The sequence below is a fragment of the Numenius arquata genome, chromosome 26 (genome assembly GCF_964106895.1).
Source record: "Numenius arquata chromosome 26, bNumArq3.hap1.1, whole genome shotgun sequence".
Classification (NCBI taxonomy): Eukaryota; Metazoa; Chordata; class Aves; order Charadriiformes; family Scolopacidae; genus Numenius; species Numenius arquata.
The window spans coordinates 5,443,533-5,455,734 of record NC_133601.1 but is presented as its reverse complement, the minus strand read 5'-3'; the positions used below and the strand labels follow the sequence as shown (position 1 = coordinate 5,455,734).

Here is a 12,202-nt window from a genome sequence, read left to right as displayed (position 1 = left end):
ACCAGAGTTTACTGTACACGCAACATCAAACACAGGGTGCTCTCACTGCTATCCAGATTATCACTTGGCTGGATAAAAGATAGGACTGAGCAGCAAAAGGTGTTTTGCCCTGGGCCTTCCTAGTCAAGGCAAACCATGAGGAATCCTTCTAAAAGATGCCAATAGCACTTGCATCATGACCTAAGGATTGCTAAAGCAAGAAAGGCTTAAGTGCATCCTGGTATCACCATGGAGATGAAGGAAGCCTAATTATGTTTATCATAACAAATTCCACCCACTGGCCTGGGAGGTTTTTCATCCAGTCTCAAGGCATTCAGTGCCTGAAAGCTACAGCCTCAGGCCTCTCCCTGCAGACCCAAACCTCTGTACCTCAGGCGGCAGCCAGCTATCTCAGAAACAAGAGGATTCCTTCCCCACAAAAATACAATTTGATCCATGGAAGCCAGGCAGGAGAAAAGGAAACAATTAGCTTTTCTACCCCTATTTTCTGCACAACAGAGATTTGGGGAAAAGCAGTCCATGGGATGATCTGAGAAAAGCGTTAAGAACTTTCTGCAGCAGGTCCCCTGGTGGAAAGCAGCATGTGCTACTTGACTGCGCCTCAGAGCACGTCTCCTCACCACTGGCACCCTCCCCTCCTCACAGCCTTATCTGCAAAGCGGCACTTCTTACCTTATGAACTTGCGGGCCAAATGTTCCACAAAATGATATATTTCATTCCAATGGTGCAGGACGCTTCCTGATCTAGGGAAACAATTATTACAGGAGAGACTAGTTTAATTACTGCTATGGTAGTTTTCCCAGACTAATCCTTTGTTACACATTGCTCAGCTAGTCATTTCTTTTTATTTTGTTTACCACTCACTGTCCATATTCTTCCTATAAAGAGGTATTAAACTGTAAATGACATTTCCTACTTTACTTTGAATAGCAAAAATAATTTACGCTCTAAGCAAGTGTTTGAGGCTACACTTGGCAATAACATAAGGCAGTTATGCTAGACCTTTAGCACAGCCTTAAATAAATAAACCCTGCGTGAGTGAAGACTTGTCTCTCTGCACAGTAGATTTTAGATTAATTCCACCAACTCACTTGCCTTACCATTATGCAGAGCTTTTAGCTCAAGCGTATTTTGAGAATAAAGTGCAGTTGGAGGAACAGATTATTAAGCTTCTCTAGCATTTCCACTGTGCTAGAGACTATGAAAAGTAAAACAACTTAGGTCTGCATCGCGACTATTCTGGCTAATTCTTTCACACCTCAGTTAAAGGCAAAACAAATTAATTTTGCTCCTCAGAGGAAAAAACATGGACTATAATGGCACTGGATTATTCTTCTTTTTGTTGTGAGAATCAGGAAAAAATTAGGTTAATCGGAATCTTTCAGCACTAAATGCCCCTTCTGGCATGAGCATTTCTATGAACACTGGAATATTAATATTGGAAAAAAAATCCTTCCTAGAGTTGGAAAATAATTGTGTCATCACTTATTTAATTCATTGACTACAATTAAAAATATTTATAGGGCAAATAACCATTCCAGCTCTAATAGAAACTTCACTGATCTGCAGGCTGAGGAAGGAAAGACGAACAATTGAGAAGATGTATTTTCACTTCACAGAAAGAAAAGGCATTTGTCCTGACTCTTTTCTACCTTAGATCTGAGAATGCAAAGCATTCACCATGAATTGATTCACCCAAGTACTGCACACCTGGCACAGCCAACCCCTGCCTGCTCACAGAGAGCAGCACAGCGAGCACCCAGACCACACTCTGCAGGTCCTACAAATTCCCTCCACACACCTGCTTTTCATTTACAGCCATTCAGTAAAAGCCTTGGCCTTACCCACTTGCTCCATGATATCTTAAGCCATTCTTTCTCTGGATGGTCCCAACCTTAGATGACACGCAGTGAGGACCCTTGCACGGGTACAAGAGCATATGGACCATCTGGCAAAATTGTGAACTCTCTGGTTCTTGTTGCACAAAAGACCTGATACCGAACACATCTCTTTAAAGAAAACCTTACAGGCACCCCCGTTTTGTCCAGGATTATAAGGGACAGATTGCAGAGGAGACTTAATGATAAACACATGCTAATAGTGCTAGATTACTTCTTGGGTCATTCCTCGCATCAGACCAGGACTTGAAATCATTACTTGTTCTCTGTGCAAACGTGTATTGGAGAGGACCAAGGAAACACTAATAGCAAGGGCCTTGATTAACTGATTAAACCACACAGACAGTGGGAAAATTGGTGTCTTATAACAGATGAAGTTTGAGGTACATCAGGACTTGCTCTCAAACAAGAAACAACCCCTGCTGCATCCAAACTGCCAACTGATAGAAGAAAGAGACAATGCTCAACTCCAGGTGCAAATTCCTCTCAGATGTACGGAATAACTCTGAGACCTTGACAGGCACTCCAGTCCCATCAATGCCAAACAGTCCAAATCATTTCCGAGAACTGGCCTGCAAAATAGGTATTTGTTGTCTTTACATGGTGAGGCATAAAAGAAACACTTCACTTTATAGCAATGGTTATATCAGTCTCCAGAAGATACATGAAGCCAAGACTTTGTTAACCATAAAACAATTACCGCCTCCTTCAGTGAAAGGTCCGTTGCTTTAGGCCATATATCCACCTCGCAAAAAAAGTGCACCTCATTAAAGTTTCACATGTCTTCTGAACCATCTGCTAGCAGACTCATGAAGCTACATATACTTTCATAAGTATACCCTAACCAACCTTCTCCCATCCATCAGGTAAGACAACTATACTATAGTTCATGTTAAGGGCAAACTCAGCTCTCAGGCTCTGCCAGCACAGAAGCTCTAGCCAGTCCCCACCTGCAACAGGACGCTGCCCTAGAAGCTCCATTAGCCTTTAAAAGTAGGGTTATTTCTTCCCCTCTGAACAAACGTTGATCATCACTTAAAATTACTATTGCAGCAAGGCAGCTGGGAATGAAATCCAGCCACCGAGCTGGATAAGGTACGTAGGCCGTCATCTGAAACTCCTGTCATTTTCCATGGCTCTGAGAAGTCATGCATTTTTTTGGAAATGCATTTGCTAGAATAAAGCTTAAAACCCAATAGCTCAATTCAACGATGTGCCCATCAGTAGCACATCCTGTTTAAGTGTTCACCTTTGCAACTGTTGTTCTGCTGGTCTTAAATTGTTTGGGCAGTTTTTTCAGGTAAGCAGCGCTTTTTAATTCTTCACACAAGTATTTCTTCAGCTCCTGCTGCACCTCCTTCCCTTCATCATCCTTGCTCTGTTCTCCCACCAACAGTCCCATCTCGATGCCCTCTGCAACAAAACTCCAAGCGCCTGAAGTTACAGCTCTTTTCCCATTAAACCTTCCCACGTAACTATCAACACTCAAAGGGAACAACCTGAAGTTCAAGAGCAGCAGAAGGTTAAACATTTATTTTCTTATCTTTGCCACAATCATAAAAACAAATCCACTCTATCCCATGAAAGGAGGATGGTTTCTGCTTTCAGTTCCAAAAGCATTGAACTGGGGCAACTGGAATAGTCTACAATCCATTTATTCTTCATCTCTACCAGAGCAAGCTATAAAAGGGTACCAAAATGAAGGCTCACACTTTTGCTGACATAATCCCTTCTAGCACAGCAAGTTTTCTGTCTGTAGCTGGACAGCCTGCAGTCCACTTGCAGTTAATTTCTCCATCTAGTTCAGCCTAGGTGTCAGTGGTACAAATGCCCAGGTCTGCATTTAGAAAAAAGTACTCCTCTAATACGTAAAATACATCGAGCCTGACAAATTTGGTGGCTTCTATGACGGCATTACAGCACTGGTGAATAAGGGAGGAGCAACTGACGTTATCCACTTGGACTTCTGCAAAGCATTTGATGCTGTCCCATGCGACATCCTGGTCTCTAAATTGGAGAGATATGGATGTGATGGATGGAGCGCTCGGTGGATACGGAATTGCTGGACTGGCACACTCAAAGAGTTGCGGTCAACAGCTCAATGTCCAAGTGGCAACCAGTGACAAGTGGTGCTGCTCAGGGGTCGGTACTGGGACTGGTGCTGTTTTACATCTTTGTCGGTGATATGGACAGAGGGATAGAGTACACCCTCAGCAAGTTTGCCAGTGACACCAAGCTGTGTGGAGTGGTTGACACGTTGGAGGGAAGGGATGCCATCCAGAGGGACCTGGACAAGCTTGAGATATGGGCCCATAAAACCATCCTGAGTTTCAACCAGGACAAGCATGGGGTTGGGGCAACCCCAAGCGTAAGTCCAGGCTGGGTGGTGAACGGATGGAGAGTTCTCCTGAGGAGAAGGTCTTGGGGTGCTGGGGGATGAGGCTGGCACCATGATCTGGCACTGTGCACTGCCAGCCCAGAAAGCCCCCCACACCCTGGGCTGCCTCCCCAGCAGTGTGAGGTGGGGGATTCTGTCCCTCTGCCTCCAGCTCTGGGGAGACACCCCCCCCCCCCAGTGCTGCCTCCAGCTCTGAGGCCACCAACATCAGAAGGACATGGAGCTGTTGGAGCGGGGCCAGAGGAGGCCACAGAGATGCTGGGAGGGCTGGAGCCCCTCTGCTGTGAGAACAGGCTGAGAGAGTTGGGGGGTTCAGCCTGGAGAAGAGAAGGGTCCGGGGAGACCTCGAAGCCCCTTCCAGTCCCTCAAGGGGGGGGCTCCAGGAAAGCTGGGGAGGGACTCTGGATGAGGGAGGGGAGCCCTAGGAGGAGGGGGAAGGGTTTGCCACTGAAAGAGGGGAGATGGAGCTGAGATGTGGGGAAGAAGTTCTTTGCTGTGAGGGTGGTGAGAGCCTGGCCCAGGTTGCCCAGAGAAGCTGTGGCTGCCCCATCCCTGGAGGGGTTCAAGGCCAGGTTGGAGGGGGCTTTGAGCAACCTGGTCTGGTGGAAGGTGTCCCTGCCCAGGGCAGGAGGCTTGGAATTAGACGATCTTTAAGGTCCCTTCCAACTCTAGCCACTCTGATTCTATGATCTTCTGAAACACGCTTCAGACTTCTCACAGTCTTCACTTTGCATAAAATAGAAATAAACAATAAAACTAACCTTTTGCAGACAACAGAAGTTTTACAAAACCAGCATTAGCTTACAGTGCTCACCTCCAGAGCTTTTGGCTATGTTATTCAGAAGCCCTTCAGTAAATGACACTTGTCACTTGCAAAGCCTCTCATAAGACAGGCCAAGAACTCTGAGTCAGACAAGTATTTCTAAAGCCTAACTGTAAGAGCCAAATTTAAAATCGTTATCTCTTCATATGCCCCCAAAGAAACAGGATGATCAGCAAGTCAATACTTTGCAGCTGAATGGTTGATGCTATAAACTTGTAATTTAAGAAAAGGCTCATCGTCAAGATGCCAAATTCTCTTGCTGGAGAAAAGCCCAATCAATGGAAATTAAGATTAAGTAAACTATTATGCCTTTAACAAGAGAATGATACATTCTGTGGTTAACTGTGCTGGAATTTTGTACATCTAAACTAAATCCAAGGGTGAGAGAGACACTCTACATGGCTCTGTGGTTCCAGACACGGAGAGCCATACTCTGAACTCTGTCCTCCAGCCAGTGCTTTTCTCCTGCTCACTGTGACAACATGCACCATAACCCAAAGCTGCAGCAACGCAAATCTCCTTATAGTTTGATGTTCTTGCACTTTTTATACTCCTTATTTCCATTTCTGTCATTACACCTTCTCAGAATACCCATGGCTTTCTTTAATTCACTAACTAGAAGAAAACAGAATCAAGCCTACAACCTGATACAAAGCTTATACAAAGACTTCACCCCAGTTACGTGTGCTGCAGCTGACAGAAGTACATAAAGACACCTATGCAAAGACTGACGTTGATCCAAATTCTTCTTAAACTTCCATGGTTTTGGACTAGCTAGCTGTCAGAGGTGGCACTGACCCAAGATGTTTTGCAGCATCAGCATTCAGCTCTTAAAAAATAACACAAATGAGCCATAAAGTGTCTTTTCTCTTTCCAAATACTTCAGGAGGAGTTTTGAAAACACTACATAACACAGAGATGTTAGAGAGGTGATGCAATTCTTTGAGGAAACACTACTATCTTGTGCCACACTTCACATGAAGCAGCTCACCAGAGATACTTGCCAAACATTTGAGGTTACAGGGTCTATAGAGGTCCAGGACAAGCAGAGCAGGATAAGCCTCTAAGCTCAATCACAGTCCAAGAACATTCTCCTCTTCCTGACAGGCAGGGGATACACAAAAAAACCCAACCAATAAACAGGTAACCATGGATGAATTTACACCAAGTAGTAGATAAAGTGCTGCAGACACGCACTTCATCCTGAATGCAAGGCACCTCCCACCAACTCCTTTTACCAAGGAATAGTTAACCTTAGGTTCACCACTGGCTAAAAACATGTACACAGGTCTTGATGGGCAAGGATTTCACTTACTAACTTAGCTCATCGCAACTGCATGCCTACAGCAGGCTTAGGAGGGAATTACATCCTTCAGGCAAGAAGCAAAAAGACATAAGAATGTGCAAATTCCTGTAGGCTACCTTGCTAGCATCCCTCAACCCTCATTCTAAAACAAAAACTATCCCTCCATATACTTGCAGCCCCCTGCCAGCCAAACAAAATGCACACATCGCTCTGGATTCAGTCCCATGATTCCAGAAAAACAGTCAAGGAATCACTGACGTGGTCAACAAAGATCAGAGATGATTTTGAACCTATTCCTGCAGACACTCCTCTTACCATTACCTAATAAAGGCTTGTATTTCTTCAGGTTAGAGCAGCTAGAATATTATTCAGCTCTGGAAAGGTCCTGTGGTTTGCTCTGTTGGAGGCCTCACGTTTCCCAGGGGAAGAGTCACCACAACCAGAAATGGTTCATGTAGGTCCTGCCTGGTGATGCAGAGTCTGCTTTCCGTCCCACTGTGGCCCTATGTTCTTCCACACTCTGAGTGTAAATCTGGACTTAGTCCTGCTTAAGTCATGGTAACTACAGCTACTAAAGCTAGATTCAAAGAAACAACTATTAGCCTCTCTAGAGCAGGAGTTTCACTTCAATACAACTGGTTAAAAATAGATCAGCTGTCTGGCTGAATGACGAAGGGATCACAGGAAACAGCTTGGATTGCTTGCTCCGTTTTGCCAAGCATCTTTTGGAGCCAAGTTTTATTTCACACATGTACAGTTCCTTGTGTGTTTTCTGCACATGTCTTTGAATGCCTACTATTTGCACACAACAGGCAAGAGCACAGGAAATAACACCTTTGACATACAGAGGATACAGCAAAAGATTACTGAGAAGACTTACTTGTTGCTATTCCTTCTTCCATGCCTGCATATAAATTAATCTGGGAGCTGCCTAATTTTCCAACTGTGTGGGGTGTTTATATACTATAGCACTAGATGCCATGTCAGTTAAGGCATAAGTCACAGTCTTTGTTAATTAGTCACATGGATGATATTTTTAGAATAACAACGTCAACAAAAACAAATGTTTGCTTAATGTTTATCAGCATCTCACTTCTTCCTCCTTAATGAAGACCATATATCTTATCTCGCACCCAGGCTGTAAATTCTTTGGCACCATATTACAGAATCACAGAATCACAGAATGATATGGGGTTGGAAGGGACCTCTGGAGATCACCCAGTCCAACCCTCCTGCCAAAGCAGGCCCACCCAGAGCAGGTCCCACAGGAACATGTCCAGGGGGGGTTTGAATGTCTCCAGAGAAGGAGACTCCACCACCTCTCTGGGCAGCCTCTTCCAGTGCTCTGCCACCTTCAAAGTAAAGAAGTTCCTCCTCATGTTTAGATGGAACTTCTTATATTCAAGCTTGTGCCCATTTCCTCTTGTCCTATCCCTGGGCACTACTGAAAGAAGACCGGCCCCATCCTCTTGAAATCCACCCTTTAAGTATTTACAGGTGTTGATCAGATCCCCCTTCAGTCTTCTCCAGACTAAAAAGATCCAAGTCCCTCACCCTCTCCTCATGAGAGAGATGCTCCAGGCCCCTCATCATCTTTGTAGCCCTCTGCTGTACCCTCTCCAGCAGTTGCCTGGAAGCTATTCTGCCATAGGTTTTGCTGCCATTCAGTCTCAGGGAGCCTCAACCCAGGAAACCCCACAGCACCACAGTAACACAAAGGGACATGCCAACTAGGACCAGCTCTCCCAACAATTCTCCCAAGGTAAGCCGGTCTTACCTTCCACAACACTGGGCTCATCTTGTCCTGACCTCCCCTCAGAGGTGCTCAGCACCCTGTATGACTAAATCCTGCATGTAACCTAAATAGCAAATAGCATACAACTGTACTCTAGCGTACAGCTTGAGGTGTAGCCCTCTCCACCCTTCTTTTTTTTTTTTTTTTTTAATCAAAGTACAAAAGAAATGAATTAATCCAGTCTTAATTCATGTGAATACAATTCCTTCAGTGGACCTGCTGTCAGGCACCTCACAATTTCAAGTTAGGTGTTTGCATGTGTAATGCTATTTTTGTCCTTTTAAGTTTGCTGCATATCAAGTAACAATTCTCAAGAGAGCAGGCAAACCTTAGTTTCCTCCAAAATAGGAGTATGGCACTAACAGCAGCATGACAATGTCGGTTTTACTTGGCAAGGAGTTTGCCCAACTTGAACTGCAGTCATCTGGGGTGTCTTTGCATCACTTTTGGAACATAACTCCGTTAGCCTGAGGTCCAACAGTCACAGCCCGAGAGGCTTTCTCTATCACTACCTAAGCTGTGTGAGAACTCTTGGAAGTGATAAAAGACATGCACGTGCACACGCAGAGATTAAGGATGCTATAGTAACCTAGCAAGCATGCCTGGTATCATTCAAGCTTTTGTTCTGTTTGTTAACATGCACACCAAGGCTGTGTAGTGTAACAGGATTATTTGTGAATGGCTGAATGCTGGATTTTCTCCTTCATGACCATGAGAAATGGAATATTTTCTTCAGGACCTCTGAGCACGCCATCTGCAGGGAGTCATGGCTCCAGCTGTCTGCACACAGCTGGAGGAAACCTGGTTTCCCTTCACCAGTTCACCCAGCAAGTTTGCAGGAGTCCCCGAAGGAGAACGTTTCAGTGAGCTAGAGCATCACTTCATGAGAACAGCCTATAACACCAGACCCAGTGGGTTACATGTCCACTTTGAAGGGGCTTCTTGTGGCCAAAAGTATGCTGCAAGAGCCAGCGCTGTGACAAGGACTGTGTATAGTGCAGAAGCTGGAACATGCCCTACAAACAGCACACACACAGGGTGCTAACTGGACTTAAGTAATCACCAAGTCCAACCAGGCACTGAGGCAAACGGGTTCGTAGAGGGCTCTAGCACAGGTGACTTCCAGGACTGTGTTTATTGTTTTTACATTACTCCTTTGATCCCAGAAAGTAGGTTGCTCAATATTTTAATGGTTTGCTTCCACCACTGAAATTAACATTCTGTGTTTCAGAAGCCAAATCTCTTAAGCTTCAGTGTCCTTTATCACTTTTAATAATTTTTAATCATTTTTTTAGCTATTTCAAAGAAAAGCAGTGAGCTCTGAATCTATTATTATCATTTCATAGTTTGCCTGAAGGCCTCCATAGGCACCACCTCTCTCTGCACTCAGGACTTCAGCAGCATTTTTGAAAACATTCTCTAAATAATTAGAAGGTAGAAAACCCAGGCTGCATAAGACTTAAGGATTTTAGAACTCCAGTTGAGACTCTGAGGACTGAAAGAAAGTTTTAAAGATAAAGGGTATGGGATAACCTGCTCCACAACAGTAAGTCACTCATCAGCCACCTCAAAGGCTAAACAATCAGGTCCATGGTGTATTGTACACCCCAGTAGTTTAAACACCAAAACTCTCCTCCAAATCCCACTCGGGACCAAGGACATTTTTACATCAGACCCTTCATTCTGGTTCATTTCTGCACCAGAAAAATCCCAGAAATTGGAAGCCTGCAACTGTCAAAGCAGGATTTTTTGCTGGATACCTTGATACATGCACTGAGGTAAGTCTGCTGGCTTTAAAGTTTGTGCCAAGCCTCATATTTCCACCTAAAGTCATAATCCCTTTCCCTAGAAAGCCATGCCTTTTTGTAAGAAGACAGCACAGAACTTGAAATAAGTGGCTGTTAAAATTACATTAGATCCGAGGTATAACACAGCACATCCATCAGATTTGAGAAAACCTTCAATCCTGCTTCAACTTTCAGGGAAATGCAGTTTGCAAAAGCTGTCCGCAGTACAGACTAGGCTCTGCTGGGTTATTTTTCATATGTAGCAAAAGAACTGAAAAGCCAAAGCAACAAAATGCATTAGACAGGTAGATCTTTCCACTGTATACAGTAAAAAAACAAAACAAAACAAAACAAACTTTCCCCTGGAGCATTAGCACAATTGGCTTAATAAAATAGCCAGTGTCTCAGTCTTACATTTTACCCAGTATTTTGTAACAAAGTGTTATGTAATTCCAAGTCATTTATACTAATGGAATGTGGGAGCTACTGCAAAACACTCCAGAGGATCAGTCAGAAAGCTTCATCCGCGAGCACTTTTGGCAAGTTGAAAATACTTTCCTGTCTCTGAAATTTATGGTTAATAATGTCAGTACCATGGCTCTGGCATGCATATTCTCCAGTATTTCCAAACCTTTGGTTCAAAAAAGCTATTCTTAATCAAGAAAATAAGGAGAATCCTTTTAGCTAGCACCTTTTCATACTTTCTTGTAAATTGTTGTATTGCTTCAATCTGAAGCTTTCCAAAGCTCAGCACAGACCTATTTCACATGACTCCATCTACAGTCTGAAGGCCTGTAAAGAGGCAAACTTATCAGTGCCAAGAAGATGAGACTATCACAATTGGTGATGAAAAAAGTGAGGTAGGAAGTGATCTTCATTATAAACAGTTAAGCAGTCAAAAGATGCATTTGATTAACAGGAAACAAAGAAAATGTGACTCAGCGTAGAGAAAATAAAGCTCTCATTCAATAAGGCGCTCTAGCTGTTTTCCATCACAATGGCCAAAATCAGACCCTTTCAAAGGGAGTAGGCACCTCTCAGAGCCCAGTGGTTACCTGCCAGTTGTTGCTCTAGAACATTCAGAGCTAAGGAGCAAGTGCTACAGAAGAATATCTCCAGGCAGACAAGCATTTCCTCCGCCTTTTCAGCTACAAAATTAATGCCTGCAATGATAACTCTCCAACCCCTGCGTTCCTGAGTGCCTTAACCTTCATGGGTCATAGGGAAACCAGAGGTGAGCGGGGTGCTGCCCTTCTCCCAGCCACTCTTTTAAGAAACTATAGGGTCAAATACACAATAAAGCTTCAACAGCAACCACAGCAAAATTTATAACAAATTGATTTACAGAACACAATGGGATTATATACGAGACCTAGCAAAGAATTTTCCACAACAAAACCCCATGCCAGAGCAGTAAGGAGCTTCCTGGGTCCCTCAGGGACACAGTGATTTCTGCAAAACCAAAATCTAGAGAAAACCTCCTCGGTATCAGTATATGCCGTTCCAGTTCACGCCTAGAGAAAGATTTCTTTGAAAAGGGGCAGAGTAGAAGAGACTTACTTGTCTAGAATGAAATACAAATCAAATCCTCCGTAACAGGCAGGACCACCATTCTCTCTCTTCCCACCTTGTCCGTCACAGGCCAGCACAAAAGTTGCTAGGAAGAGACTTTTGAAGCCAAATCTCAAGATGCTTTGCTTTGCAATAGCCATTATATCCAGAGAGGAGGAGAAAAAGAAATCTCTTCTTCCAGGCTCCTTTATTTCACAGGTTTCTCCACAAAAGCCATTCAATGACCTTTCAATGTGTATATAAATATCTTTTATTCCTTAAAACTCCACTTGCAACAGTTGTCCTCAGGAACTGCAAGACTTTTCCCCTTGTTTCCCTTGCACTTCTGTTTCTTGGGTTTCAGATTTCAAGATGCACAATACTGTATTTCACTTTTTTTTTTTTTTAAAGGGACTTGATCCTCAGTCTCACTTGCAGCTCTCTGAAAGCAGCACCATTGTTCTGCAAGAGGAGGAGCAGCCTCTGAACAAATCTTGCTTTGTCGCAGACTTCAGAAATTACAGGGAGGGCCTGAGGTTTCCCCCTCGCACCCCCCCCCCCCCTTAATTATTATTGTTATTATTGAGGATGGCAAGTTTTTTTTTTCCTTAGCAAAAAAGCTCAGAGAATGCCACCTTGTGGC

The 12,202-nt window shown here is 43.9% G+C and overlaps 1 protein-coding gene across 1 annotated transcript in view; it reads right to left on the bottom strand.

Moving 5' to 3' along the window:
* The window catches only part of ANTXR1 (ANTXR cell adhesion molecule 1), a 113,559-nt gene extending 101,564 nt beyond the window's left edge, over nucleotides 1-11,995 (bottom strand). The window contains exons 1-2 of the mRNA XM_074164108.1: nucleotides 11,569-11,995; nucleotides 673-744 (exon numbers count right to left, since the gene is read on the bottom strand). Coding sequence (XP_074020209.1) covers nucleotides 673-744; nucleotides 11,569-11,720 — 224 coding nt within the window. The 5' untranslated portion in view covers nucleotides 11,721-11,995. The remainder of the gene's footprint in view (nucleotides 1-672; nucleotides 745-11,568) is intronic.
* Between the last annotated feature and the right edge of the window lie 207 nt (nucleotides 11,996-12,202).